General features: G+C 35.4%; 1 protein-coding gene across 1 annotated transcript; it reads right to left on the bottom strand.

Annotated features, from left to right (window-relative positions):
* Window positions 1-1,120: 1,120 nt before the first annotated feature.
* On the bottom strand, window positions 1,121-15,171 carry LOC129001838 (protein dimmed-like). Its single transcript, XM_054429293.1, has 5 exons — window positions 15,013-15,171; window positions 7,115-7,253; window positions 6,528-6,727; window positions 5,618-5,754; window positions 1,121-3,644 (listed from the first exon to the last, which is right to left on the bottom strand). Exons 2-5 carry the CDS (start codon window positions 7,251-7,253, stop codon window positions 3,542-3,544), a joined length of 579 nt encoding a protein of 192 aa, XP_054285268.1. The 5' UTR covers window positions 15,013-15,171; the 3' UTR covers window positions 1,121-3,541.
* Window positions 15,172-15,436: the final 265 nt, after the last annotated feature.

The raw sequence follows: 15,436 nt of genomic DNA, 5'->3' as shown, positions 1-15,436 counted from the left end.
AAAGTCCCGGGATATGTACGAATGCCATAGGATATCCCAGAATGTCCCATGAAATCCCGGGACATGTACAAAATCCACTGGATATCCTGTAATGTCCCGTAATGTCCCGGTAACAAACTGAAGAAAAAAATACTACCACTGATGAAATGTATATCTAAATTTAAATCTAAAATTGAATCTAAAACTTTAATAAATTAAAATTTGTCCTTTTCTTAATAGGTATCATTGGAATTTATCCAATGAAAAACAACCATCCAGGTTCATAAACAGTAGAAAATTCATACTTACCCACCTATCATAATCAAAATGCATTGTGCTCAATGTTTACTTCATTGCTAAAAGGAACACCCAGATGTGTATTGAATTCTTAAGGCCTACAATAAAATCAAGACACATCTGCAAACAAGCATTCTAAATATTAGTTACATTATACACCATTTTGTATGAATAAGGTGAAGACAACAAACATAAAGCTCTTTAAATATATCGCGCATGTGGAACGACAATATAATTTTCTTAATTTCTAAAAGCTGAATTAAATGGCCTTGATGGTGTCTTTAATTCCCATGTTATGTTCGGAGGGTTCATTCAAATAGATGTTGGTTGCAGAGAAATAAGGTACAGAGGAAAATTCAATGGTACACTTTTAAGTGGTGTCTAGCATGCACTTCAACTCTTCCTTGCTCGACACAAGTATGTTTCCTGTACACAAAATACCAGAAAGCCAGAAGCCCATGGTCGTTCCATGAGCCGACTCGTTGCTCTGATCCATAAGCATGTTCCCTCTCTGTACGGTACCTTCTCTCTATGTTGGTACACGAGTGATTAAAATTTAACGAAAATCCGAGAACTTCCCTTTGTGCGTCTCAGGCTGGATAAAAGTTTCTCTGACACAAATATACAGTAAAAATGTGATATCCTATGCAGTGTTGCACATTTGGAAAGACTACGACAATAGTCACTTTTTTATAAGGCTAGGTGTTAGTAAAACATGTTTCTTGAGCGAGTATCTATCATATTTAGATTTTCCCCTCCTTCAATTCACTTCATTGTCCTTTCTCTTTAATACTTCAAATCCTCTCTTATCGCTATGAAGGAAAACAACAAAGTCTTTGTTCCATCTCATTGTATTTCATAAAATACATTATCTCACACTTATATGGTAACAATGATGACTTAAAACTAGTGAAAGATTCCCGGGACTCATGAGCATGGACGGCATCATTATTCATAGGAGTAGTTAGTCAATAATTTAATAAGTCAATTGTCAACAAGAAAATGCTGTGTAAAAAAAAATAAAATGTTAAAATGGCGGATTTTATTTGATCTTAAAACGCCGTTTAGGAAAATGCATGACTACTACTAGTCTTTTATCCCATTTTTATCATACTCTTTCACCAGATTGTTTTTAGTAAAATATCCAAAATGTTTTGCAAATTTATATATTTCAAGCCTCTTTTGCATTTTACTAACCAATTTATACTTTGTTAATGCAATTTGGTATAATGATATAAGATAATTTCAGGTCAAAAATTGGAAATATATTATCTAAATAGTTTGATTTTTCTAACCCTTGGTCTTATTAAATAATTGACTTTCTACTTGTTTGTATATATAACCGGTTTTCTCTCAAATACAAATACAACCATCAGTTAAAGGATAGATTAACAATAGCAACTTTCTCTGTCATGTCATTTACATGTTCCTACCTATAATACAAATTTTTATAAATGGGAAAAAAATTCATATGGTTTGCTCACAAAAGTACAATTTCAGATACACATTTAAGCAAAATCTGCAAAATGGAGTAGCAAGAAAATATATACAGTTAGATTATAACTAAGGCACAAAACCACTTAAAGCAATTAACTATACCTACGGAAATTGAAAATAAAAATCAACCCTGGGAACCAATATGGTTTAAATAACAAAAACAACATTTAGTAACATAAATCAAACATAAACTAACTCTATAGCCAAAATTTACAAAAATAGGGTAACTCCAAACAAGCCCTGAAGAAAACAATCTTTGCACATGATAACGTAATTACTATGACTTAATGGGTGCCGCGAATCCACTAATACTCCTCCTCTGAAATCAATTACGCTCTGGGGAGTCAAACGGCACTCAGGCCTACCTGACGGTTTTGACAGTATATGACCCCCACGGCAAAGAATAGGACAGCACTCGTTCCGCTTCCCGTCATCCAGGATGAGGCTTAATTAGAAGAAAATCAGAATATTGGCACCTATCATTTGAACAATGTAGGTGATACCTAAATTATTTGTTGATTATTGTCCGTAGCAAAGATTGTTTTGACAAAAATTAAAAATTCCTCATTAACTCAACACTATATACATCTTAAAACTACAACCTAGACAATTGTGATAATTTTGTGAAGTATACAGTACATACTGTTAAAAGTTTTTTTTCCATACTCATAAATGTCATCAACAACTGAAGTTTTAATAACTGAGCTTGTATTGGATATAATTGAAATTACTAATTGACAGTTTGATGAACATCAGGTATTTCCAATCAGACGAGGCAAGGTAGTCAGAGATTCTACTTCCTATGTTTTTATTAATAATAAATATGATAGTTCGTACTTTGATCTTTTGGGTAAACTACATTATAAAATTTGTTGCAATCTTTTTACCCATAATCTCTAACCCCAATAATTGAACTAATGGCCGAGTAATATTAAAAAATAATTTCTAAAAAGCTAATATGACAGTTCTTGCTCAGTAAGATGGTTTGCTATAATGCAACATCAAATTCAGCTAAATTGATTCTCTTGATCCTCCCAGAGTTGTTCAACTTAAAGATCTCCCTAATGAATTACTTGGTTTTCAACATATCTATTTATTTCCTCAATTCAATGAACTCACACTGAAAAGGGCTTTCAATCCCTTAATCTTAGTTTATACTCTCCACATGGTAAACATTTCTATTCTAAAGCTCAAATATTGTAATCACTACTAAATTGACTGAAAATCATCAAGCCTACGTAAACATTTAGTTATAGGATGTAAAGACAAAACATAAATTTATCCACATTTTGTTAGATCAGCTTTGGTTGTTTTCAATCACATTTAATAACCATCAGCAAAATGATTTTGGATAAACCCAATGATTTTGGACAGGATCAGATGTCACAGTAAGAATAAACAATCCTGGAAAGCGAAACTGAATCCCGGCATAAGTGAAATGTAGTTTGTAATTATAGTTTTCTTCAGCTGACTATGTTCACCCATCCATAAAGTTTGATGGGCAAAAAGCTTGTCTATTTTAATGTACATACATCCTCTTTTTTTCTCACATATATACCGTACTTAAATTATATTGTCTCTGGACCTTCGAGTCCAATTTTGTGACTAAATTTCCAACAATTATTCTATCACTTTGTTCCTGTTTGCTTACATTGACCAAACTTTTCAACATGTTTCCAATACACAATAATACTGTTGCAGCCTCCCCAACTTTTTCCCGCAGCTGACAATTCTCACTTAAAAATGTTACAAACAGCGTTTCCAAAGGTCAGGTTGCATTCAAATTCCGCGCTGTCGGTTCTAAACTTTCTTGATAGAGGGAGTTGTTGTTCTGCTCCTCATCATCCGGGTCGTTGTCTACATCTAGGAACCTGAAACAGACAGCATCTTTTTATATGAGAAATTGTTTTTCTACCACTTGATCTAAGATACTACTTATGCACCTCAAGTTGAACTGCAAACTTAAAAAGCTTAGATTCATTTATCATTTTTGCCAATATCACCAACACCTTTACTTAAAGATTATGGGGTTACAATAAAGTCCTATAAATTATTATATCTTCCAAAATTGTAAGAAATCGTTAAAAACAATAATGAAAGATTGTTCTATAGGTATTGTTCATTGGTAACCTTTTTGCAATTTCAGTAGAAAAATTGTCTTGTTTTTAAACTTCATTTAATTAATCCGGAATCAGTAAAAAAGCGTAGTCACCTGAAACCCCAGCTTCAAGAAAGAAAACCCTCATATCTTCTCAAATGTTTGCGTTATACCATATACCTTGTAACTCCACTCACTCGAATGTTATTAATAAACTCGATTCCCCCAATTGAAAAGCTATTTACTTTTAGAAGCATACCCTATTATGATTATCTATTGCAGGACTGGCTAGAGAGTTGGCAGAGCCCCCGGGGCCCAGGGCTCCGAAGAGCCAGGTCAAATGTAAAATGTTTTCTGTACGGTATATTTATCTGCTAAAGTAAAAAATTGTTGGATAATTTTCCCAGTCCACTGAGTAGCCTAATTTTTGACTCGAATTGTGTAATTCAAGTCTTCTGACTTAATTCTTACTTGATTTTTTTAGTTGCAATTGTGAGCACTTGAATTAATCAAACTATTCAGCATTTAAGAAATGTATTGTTATTTTGTGTAACAAAATAGCACGGAGGCGGCTGAACTAAATCAGGAAAATAGGGGGCCCGTGACGGATCTCGCGGGCCCTGATCTATTGAGATGGGGTCACTACCTTGGTGCATATTTTAATGCTGGTGGCTCTAGAATAACGATTAGTAAGATTTGATTGGTTTTTAGAAACATCATAGTTAAAATAATTTGTTAAACTACCGACACCATCAAGACATCTTGTACATGTTATGTTACTAACACAGAGCTTGCAGGTGGTAACATTACAAGATCATCTGTTCATTAAGTTGACGAGCTGAACAGTTATCATCATGTTGATTGATGGGCTAACTTGTTACCATCTGTAGTTGTTGGTAGATTTGGCAATGCTTTTAAAACCAGGGTTTGGACTGATCTCTTACAACAACAACAACAAAACTGAAAATGATGATGGAGTACAGATAAAAATAAATTTCAAAAGTAAATGATGGAGCAGTTTTATGCACACACCATCTGTATGTGTCACTAATTTGTTTTGCTGATTAATAAAATTTCTCTTCAGCGAGAGAGGCCCCTGAACAATGTTCAACTGCAACTCAAACCCAGTTTAAGTGTTAAGTTTTGGTTTATTGTTAAATTGCAGGTTGTTCAATATTTCAACAATAAAACTACTGATTGAAAATACCAAACTCTTTTAATCAAAGAGGTTAATTTAAGGTTTGCTACCTGATTACCTGAACATTTCTTTTTGATATAGTTGCGTGGGTAATCGTATTAAGGTAAAAGTTGTGAGTCATAAATATGTGCGAGTAAGATGGTCGATGTACAGAGCTATCTAGTTAATCTTTGCTTAAGCATTAAAACTTTGAGTGTGTGTTTTTTTCCTCCTTGGACGCTATAGGCACTAGCCCAGGATTGTTTTTCACACTACTTCAGATTAGACCTATGGGTTGCGGCAATGTCATTTAGATAAAATCCATTGGTGATTTGGCGGGATTTAAACCCAGGACCTAAGGGGAAGTCCTGCACTCTGACCACTAGACCAGCTCACTCCCCTAAAACTTTGTGTTGAGGAGACATAAAACGGTGTAAGAATGATAAAGTGAAGAAATAAAATAAACTAAGCAAGAGGGAAACTAACCAATGATCATTTTGATAGGTTGTTATTGTTTGAACACATTATTAATAGTCTCCTAATAGTTTGTATAACATGACTTTACTCACGTGTAAGGCTTCTCATCCCCCCTCATCTCGCAGATAACATTGGTCAACGCCATGATGTAGTTCTTAGCGAGGGTCAGTGTCTCTATCTTGGACAGCTTCCTCTCCATCTTGACATGAGGAATCACCTCTCGGAGTTGCTAACAGAAAAAATATTGTTAACAAATCAAATAGTGCAAGATTAACTAATTTGTAATGTATATTGTTGCTTTCAAAATTTAACCTTTGAGGATTAGAAGACAATAACAATATTGATCTTTGCAAAACTAGTATTTATGTGCTCGTGATAACAGTGTGAATGTTTTGCAGGAGTCAATGTGACTGATAGGAGAAGTGGTCAATTCGAAAACGGTTAAGGTTGGCGACCTCTTTTAACATTGCATTTGTCTGTTTAAATGGAACACAGAGGCCTGAGCGTGGAACGTATCCAGCAAAGCAAGGGGTGAGCCGGTACAGTACAAGGGTGAACTGTAACTGTACTGATAAAAAGTACTGTAGTGGCTGGTTCCAGAATCCGAACCCACGACATTGCTGCCTTGGGCAGGAGGTCTGTGGCACTACCAACTGCACCACCAAACTCACCAGAGTTCTACGAGAACATAAATAAACCAGCTATCTGTACGTTCTTGGACATATCCCAGCATTCCATAAACCAAGGTCTTACCAGTTGAACTTTCTTTCAAAAGTTCTCGTAGGAGGATGTAAGTTTTGTTTTATGTTTACTTAGTTAAATAATCTATGACAAAAACTTAAGAACTAAAACCTTGAAGAGTTCTGTAGTTGTGATTATAAAAATTCTGGAAGTTGGAGCTATGGATTTTAACTTGTCCAAAATTCAAGTACCTCTTCGTCTTATAAAATCCTCTAGAGTACATCTTAATCCACTCCTTGAAACCCTTCAAGTTGTACAAACCTCGAAAGCATCGTTGAGGGAGTGCATCCTCATCCTCTCGCGCTCGTTGCTCTCCAGCCGCCTCATGTTCCTCTCTCGCGCGGACAGACCAGTTCTTCTTCTCCTCCCCGGAGTGATGGATCCTCCACCTCCTGCCAAGTACCTCCACTTAGCTCTGACTGATCTCCTAGATGTGCCTTCACTGCAGGAACTGTCTGAGTCTGAACAAAAAATACTCAAGTTCAGTTGATTTATTTCTATAGAGAAAACTATGAGGCCTGATGGATATTATTCAAATTCTCTTTATTCATTCACAGTAAAAGTTTTTATACAATGAATAGCGCCAAATTATGGGGTTAAACAGCTTTTTCCACAATCTATCCTCGCAATAAGTCACTTTCGAGACTAGTAATGAAAACTACTATTTTGTGTGCAACATTGTCTGCTGTTTACTGTCAAGTTAGTGAGTTACACAAACTGTCAAATTACAGAGTACCTACTCGATTTTATGTACTGCAATAAATTTCAATCAGAAAAGATAAAATAAAAGAGGAGACCATATCGGTTTGTAATCCTCTAAAACAACTTATACTTAACATCATTATTACCTTGTTGAATGTGTTTCAGTGAATTTTTTCCAGATGATATGTCAGAGACACCATCGTCTACTTCCACCTCGTCTTCTTCTTCTTCTAAAGATCTGCCACCGCTGTCTACTTCTGAGAGTAGTCCAACTTCGGATCTCATCTGTAGAATTAAACTCACTTAAGCATAACTTACAGTATAATAAAATGACATTGTTAGTTTTATAATGGATATGGCCAATCATTTTTACATCTCATTACGAAAATGGTGTGTGGAGAATCAGAGCAAACAAAGAATTAAGGGAACTCTATACATACATTGATGAAATAATAGCACAAATAAAAAGTAGGAGACTGAGATTAGAAAAAGAAAAAAAGAAGGGAAGATGGTCATGTGAAAAGAAGGGAAGAAGATTCTATGCTAAGAATGTGTCTGAAAATCTCCCTCGGGGAAGACGGCGACTTAGGACGACCTTGGCTAAAGATGGCAGGACAAGGAAAGATGAAGAGATGTAGGAAAGCTAAGAGCAGATATATAATGGATGGGAGACAGATAGAGGTGGCGACTTGTTGTTGGTGAGGCCAAAACCTTACTGAGGTTTGAGTGGCCACATAGGTAAGGTATGGCCAATCAGGAAAAGTTTACTCTAGTCCACTGAAAACTGACAATTGATTAATCAAATTGCTTATTAAACTAGCTGTGTGCCCGTTCTACGTACGGGGATCTTATAGTAGTCAGTTGAATGTGACAAAAATCACACAATGTTGGGTTTTTGGACATTTGACATTTGTAATTTTATTTCTTAAGTAGGTAGGCCATGTATTCTATGGAAAAGTACTGGTATCAAGGATCGTCGTCGAAAAGGTTGTTAGATTAATAAATAGGTAGGCGTACGTACCCAAGAGATGGACATGCCTGTAGGTACAGAGATACCTATTTGCTGTATGGTCCAGCGATTGCATTACACGGTGAGTAGAAACAGAAAGTGACACATTGGAAAAGCCAGTCTAGCATCATCTGTAAACCTCTGTTACAATCACCCGCTGCAGTTGTGTTTTTTTTTACTTTACACTTTACACAATCGCCATTAAAGCGCCGTCAATAAGTAGAAACTATTGGCGACAATCATTAAGTGTCACAGCCATATACAACACTGATTCAAGGTCTTTTTACCAAAACTCAAGAACAAAAATTTTATACACAAAGAATTTCTGGTTCCTGACCTGAATTATGCCTAGTTATTTAATTTCATTATTTCATTTACGGGTACACTATGATATTGCACTTGTGATTAATTAAATCCGTTATGTAAGAAAAAAGTTTTTAATCTCAATTTTGGTTGGGATTTGCTTTCAAAACGTGATTCGAAATGGTTGCGGTATTTGTAAACAACATTTGTAAACATATCAGTGACAGCAAAGAAAAAATAATCTTGATCCGAACAGCTGTTCGTTATTTCATAGACGATTATGTGATAAAAATTAAACGAAAATTTGATAAAAATTGCACAAAACTGCATTTTTGAACGTCCTTAATTTTATTTACAAAGTAGTTAGGCCATATTTTAATCACTAAAGACACTCTAGCCAATCCAGTGAATACATTAAAATGACTTGGATCTTGATAGGTACTCTCGTTTTCACGGAGAAGATTGCGTAAAATGCCATCTTGAGTGTTACAGACAGACAGAAAGACAGACAGACAGACAGAAATAGAGATAAGACTCGTTTCTGCTTCTTTAATGTATAAAATGTAAAAATAACCTAAAAATATATAATTCTGAGCAATGTAGACAAAACTCTAATTTTATTTATATAGAATAAAGAAATGTGAAATATATTGGCTGCTCAACCTGGATTGCATTATTTTGACGAGTAGTAGAAAAAAAATTAATTATCCATACATAGTTTGATATACCTACTGTGTTTGTAAATTAGCTCAAAATTTTGTAAATACAATTTGGTTTTCTACAGTTATTACACCTAGTTTTGGTGAAATCTATAAGAATAGTGTGACTTTTGTACAAGAAGAAAATCCAGAAAACGGCTAAAACCACATATGTCTCTTGTTGCATCACTTAAAATCCCCAGCTGTCAACATTCTACATGTGTCTAATAACTTCTCCATAACATGTTTTTCTTTGATAGCGATCAAATCACTCTGTATTTCCCACTTACAGCTGGAATGGAATCTGGGAATTCAGTTTCCAATATATATTTGGGAACACAACCATTTGGAAGCAGCCTTCGCACCAGTTTGACATTCAGTGGCGATTGTTTTTCAAAAAAAGTGTCGCGATACGAGAACTACGCAAGGGAGGGACCAGTCTAGAAATGCCAAGGACGAGAGTGAAGGTCGGACAGGCCTGATGCTGATAGCCGTGCCTCAGCGAAAGGTCGGTGTTGGGCGAAAGTAAACGATATTATTGTCCGCCTTTCCCTTCTACAGTGTCCGGTGTCGACTGGGGTCCGATCTAACATGAGGTATGAACTTTATAACAGAACTATGTTGGAGTAAATTTTTGAGTCATCATATGTTGTTATTTTAGTTACAAACTGAATTGGTGGGTTGATTTGATAAACGAATTGTGTAAAGACGAGTTCTGTAACAGTACTACCGAGTTGCGATAGAGTAGTAATTGTTGGAGTCATCAATGTACGCTCCAAAGCATTTTAATTGATGATATGTAAAAAATGAAGAGTATAAAATAACAATAAACACAATGTTATTGTAACTACAATTCAACTTGGAGAGTGAAAAAACATAATTTAATCACAAATCAATCATCATGAACGATGCCCGAGTCTTAAGGAGGCCTACAGCAATTTCTTAACAGAATACAATCATTTTGGCCACATGGAATCAGTTAGAGAAGATGTCACGAATCAATTACAGGAGTATTTCTTCATTTTCATCCCACAATCCAACATTACTTTAATTTATTTTGGTTATAAAACGCACACTAAGGTGACGTACCACTGTTCGTTACAGAAAGAGTTTGTGTAGCCTAAACAAACACAGTACGATGCACATTTAAAATTAAATATTGTTTTACATTACCAAGTTTACTTATGTGAAGTTTTAATATAGCCTACAATAGTTGAGGGAAAATTGTCTACAGTTAATTTTACACCAGAATTGAGTAACTTCGTGAACAATATTAAATTCTTTAAAATGTATTCACTAAAAATATATATGAATAAATTTTAAGCAAGTTAAGTATTGTAATGAGAAAACTAGTTCATATAGGAAATGCTCTACCATTGATTATATATAATACGTAACTCATTATGTACGAAATGAAAGTGTTCAGTTAATGGTTCTACTTTCTAGCCACGACCTAGACTTAAAATAAACTACGGTTTACAAAAAACCATTTATGATTTTTTTATGCTATATATCGTAACTCAACGCAACTAAAAATATTAATGATGGATAAAACAATAGATTTGAAACATAAATTTGCGTTCAGTTTGAAGCTTTTTGAAGAATAGTCTTGTGGATCAGAGAGCTTAATTCATACAAGGGACAAATGAAAGTCGATCCCTTTTTAAAGTAATAAACAATATCAATAGACAGTGTAATAGAAAACACCCTATGTCACATGTATTCGGCCACTTGTCGAAACTTAAATACAGACATTAATCCTGAAACCATAAAAACTGGAACCAGAAATCCAATCATGTAAAATTAACGGAGTAAAAACTTGCAAAACTTGTCAATCTCGTTCTTTTACTTCAGGGCGTTACTTTATCTGATTATGCGTCTTTAGCGGTATGGCTGATTTATCAATTTTTGTTTTAAATCTACAGTATCGCTTTCCCTAGAAATGTTTACGATTCTTACATGCACAATGAGTCTAGCGTAACATATACAAAGGGATAAATCAATATTTACAAAGATATGAATTTTCAATCCATTCCCAATCAGACGGAAAAACAATTAAAGTAATTTAATGAGATAATACAAACGCAACGATTGACAGAATTGGCAGAAAATTTACAGTAAAATTTGTTTTTCGAGGCATAACGTGAAGATATACTGGTAAGAAACATTTACAGTGATACATTTTAAACAGATAAAACAAAAAACCCCATTCCTCGACAGAAACAGGCAGAGACCTGTAAAAATGAGTACCTCATGACGTCATAATGGACACGTCGATGGTGACGTAACTTAGTATCACGCTACGATAGCGTTTATTACGTTCCGTCACATTCAAACACTTAACACTTTTACTCTCCGCGTCACGAGAGTAATCAGTGCAATGCCGCTACGATTTCTCCGGTAATCAGTAAGAACCGATGCTTCCGATGGATTAAGGGTAAGTTCCAGTAATCAGTACGAACCGCTGCTTCCGATGGATTAAGGGTAAGTTCCAGTAATCAGTACGAACCGCTGCTTCCGATGTATTAAGGATAAGTTCCAGTAATCAGTACGAACCGCTGCTTCCGATGGATTAAGGATAAGTTCCAGTAATCAGTACGAACCACTGCTTCCGATGGATTAAGGATAAGTTCCAGGAATAAGTACGAACCGCTGCTTACGATGGATTAAGGATAAGTTCCAGTAATCAGTACGAACCGCTGCTTCCGATGGATTAAGGGTAAGTTCCAGTAATCAGTACGAACCACTGCTTCCGATGGATTAAGGATAAGTTCCAGGAATAAGTACGAACCGCTGCTTACGATGGATTAAGGATAAGTTCCAGTAATCAGTACGAACCGCTGCTTCCGATGGATTAAGGGTAAGTTCCAGTTATCAGTACGAACCACTGCTTCCGATGGATTAAGGATAAGTTCCAGGAATAAGTACGAACCACTGCTTCCGACGGATTAAGGATAAGTTCCAGGAATAGGTACGAACCGCTGCTTACGATGGATTGAGGGTAAGTTCCAGTAATCAGTACGAACCGCTGCTTACGATGGGTTAAGGATGAGTTCCAGTAATCAGTACGAACCGCTGCTTACGATGGATTAAGGGTAAGTTCCAGTAATCAGTACGAACCACTGCTTCCGATGGATTAAGGTTAAGTTCCAGTAGGTAATCAGTACGAACCACTGCTTCCGATGGATTAAGGATAAGTTCCAGGAATAAGTACGAACCGCTGCTTACGATGGATTAAGGATAAGTTCCAGTAATCAGTACGAACCGCTGCTTCCGATGGATTAAGGGTAAGTTCCAGTTATCAGTACGAACCACTGCTTCCGATGGATTAAGGATAAGTTCCAGGAATAAGTACGAACCACTGCTTCCGATGGATTAAGGATAAGTTCCAGGAATAAGTACGAACCGCTGCTTACGATGGATTGAGGGTAAGTTCCAGTAATCAGTACGAACCGCTGCTTACGATGGGTTAAGGATGAGTTCCAGTAATCAGTACGAACCGCTGCTTACGATGGATTAAGGGTAAGTTCCAGTAATCAGTACGAACCGCTGCTTACGATGGATTAAGGATAAGTTCCAGTAATCAGTACGAACCGCTGCTTCCGATGGATTAAGGGTAAGTTCCAGTTATCAGTACGAACCACTGCTTCCGATGGATTAAGGATAAGTTCCAGGAATAAGTACGAACCACTGCTTCCGATGGATTAAGGATAAGTTCCAGGAATAAGTACGAACCGCTGCTTACGATGGATTGAGGGTAAGTTCCAGTAATCAGTACGAACCGCTGCTTACGATGGGTTAAGGATGAGTTCCAGTAATCAGTACGAACCGCTGCTTACGATGGATTAAGGGTAAGCTCCAATAATCAGTACGAACCGCTGCTTCCGATGGATTAAGATTAAGGATAAGTTGTAATGGGATCAAATTAATAACATAAGCATAATGTTATGTAAAATATTTGGGAATGACGTTTAAATACAGAAAAAGCATTTGCAATAATTTATTTCAAAATGAGTTGCTTATAATGGAATTAAATCCGTCTTTAGAGGGATAAAACCATTTGATACTAAGCCCTGTTCGAGTAGCTTAACATTAAAACTCAATACAATTTCGAAAAATCTTTTCAGTTCTATTTGAATTAGGTTCTGGAAAGTTACTTATAATTATAATTGAACATTATTCATCGAATAGGGATTTATTCTTTACAGGGTTTCTAACACTGTTTAGTTCTTTTAACCCTCTTAGCTCATGTATGGTTAACGTGGCAGATGAATTGAGAATTGTCTGGCTTTTATTTTTCCGTACCAAAGATAGCTAGCAAGTGTGTCACTTTTAATAAAAGCAGCTTTGGTGCTACTATACATCTGTGTTTACTGCCACACAAAAACCTATTCATAAGCTTCTACTGGTAGCCTTATTTTCCTGTTCCATTGTTAACAATGTCTGTAATCTATTTTCAATATTTTGGCATCGATAGGGTATAAGAGGTTAACAATAAAAACACCGTTATATACCAAACTAGAGGTCGTCCAGTGCTTGAAAACTCGACCAAAAACATATAATCTCAGAGTAAATAAAACAAAAATGTACAGACTTCTCTATTTTCACCCCTCGCTGTAACGAAAACACGTGATTGGAACATATTTAATTTGTTTTGATTTACTGTTTATATTTCGTTGTTATTTCGTCACCGGCAACCCATAAGGCACAATGTTAATTTTTTTTTAATTTTCAATTCATTTTTTCTTATTTTTGAGTCTATTTTAATTTATAAAGGCATTCTGTACATCTACAGGCAAATATCTTTCTAACAGTATGCGTAGATTTTCCCTGTGATGTACATCAACTGAGAAAAAAAGGTTTAAAGAACATGCTTACCTATTTTAATAGATATTATATTTTTTCCCGGCTTGGGTAGGAAAGAGTAACACTTTCGGATGTAACTTCGCCAATCCCCTTTTTAAAGTTATTTTTACATCGATCAACCACAGCTTGAAAACTCGACCAAAAACATATAATCTCAGAGTAAATAAAACAAAAATGTACAGACTTCTCTATTTTCACCCCTCGCTGTAACGAAAACACGTGATTGGAACATATTTAATTTGTTTTGATTTACTGTTTATATTTCGTTGTTATTTCGTCACCGGCAACCCATAAGGCACAATGTTAATTTTTTTTTAATTTTCAATTCATTTTTTCTTATTTTTGAGTCTATTTTAATTTATAAAGGCATTCTGTACATCTACAGGCAAATATCTTTCTAACAGTATGCGTAGATTTTCCCTGTGATGTACATCAACTGAGAAAAAAAGGTTTAAAGAACATGCTTACCTATTTTAATAGATATTATATTTTTCCCGGCTTGGGTAGGAAAGAGTAACACTTTCGGATGTAACTTCACCAATCCCCTTTTTAAAGTTATTTTTACATCGATCAACCACAGCCATAACCCGATCGATTAATTACAAAAATAACTTTACATTTATTTGATCGTGTTTTGGTAGTTAAAAAATTAATGAGTTTTATTGTTTAGAGTGGTAACTCAATCTATATTGTATATAGGTAGAGTAATTTAGTAAATAAAATGAAAACCCCTTTATTTATTTAGGTGAGCTTAGGACCACATGGACCCTTTCTTACATGAACAACCTGAATTGAGTAGTGTATATTACAGTATATTCTAAATTCTCCAACATGTCGATGTTTGCGAAAGAAAAGCTATGAGTTACTATTGAAGAAAACTTGCTAAAACTTGGTATAGAATGAGAAAGTGATATTTACCAAGCATATTATTTTAACGTATCTATTAATTCACTAGTGCTAACCAAACGAATTTGTTATCTTTTCATTTTATACTTAGGGAAACAAACTAAAAACTGTGTGACAGTTAGTTTAAATATACACTGGAAATATACCAAAATAACTAAATTAGTGTTAACACAATACTAAAACCCATTTACACTAACGACCTTAGTTTCTAACTTATTTACAATAATGTAAGTGCACTGTAATTGATGCATGGTCAACTTACACTATTGTTTTATCCGTGTGCGATCCTCAACCAAAACTGTCACAAACTTTAAACCATTGTCACTCGAAATTTTGAATTTGAATTCAATAATTGACACAACTATGTACAGGGTGCCACGTATACTGTAAGTTGAACTGTACTAGAAAGTTACGTTGCCTGATCCAGTTTCGATTTCAGCTGGGAGAGTGGCAACAGTTACTGGTGGGGGTAACACAGCCCCCCCCACGCAATCAGCTGATCTTTGTTGCTCACAATCAGCTGGTAGCGCCGTCAGCTGTTAGCATTGTTGTATTGTTCCCGCCACTCGCACACGTGTGCTGGGAGTTTTGAATCGGATAGGGATAAGAAACTCTACTTGTCCTGTGCACTAGAACAAGTGTTTATGTCAATGGTATGTTTTGTTAGCATGAGAAAACCAATGTAT

Source organism: Macrosteles quadrilineatus, unplaced genomic scaffold (genome assembly GCF_028750875.1).
Source record: "Macrosteles quadrilineatus isolate MER2022 unplaced genomic scaffold, UCM_ALF_1.0 Scaffold_8__2_contigs__length_117827958, whole genome shotgun sequence".
Classification (NCBI taxonomy): Eukaryota; Metazoa; Arthropoda; class Insecta; order Hemiptera; family Cicadellidae; genus Macrosteles; species Macrosteles quadrilineatus.
This window is presented reverse-complemented; position numbering and strand designations above follow the sequence as displayed.

Coding starts and splice junctions, on each gene's coding strand:
- LOC129001838 (XM_054429293.1), bottom strand. CDS start 7,253: ATGAGATCCGAAGTTGGACTACTCTCAGAAGTAGACAGCGGTGGCAGA. Junction 6,728..7,114: donor ACTGAAACACATTCAACAAG/GTAATAATGATG, acceptor TTTTTTGTTCAG/ACTCAGACAGTTCCTGCAGT. Junction 3,645..5,617: donor GGGGATGAGAAGCCTTACAC/GTGAGTAAAGTC, acceptor TGTCTGTTTCAG/GTTCCTAGATGTAGACAACG.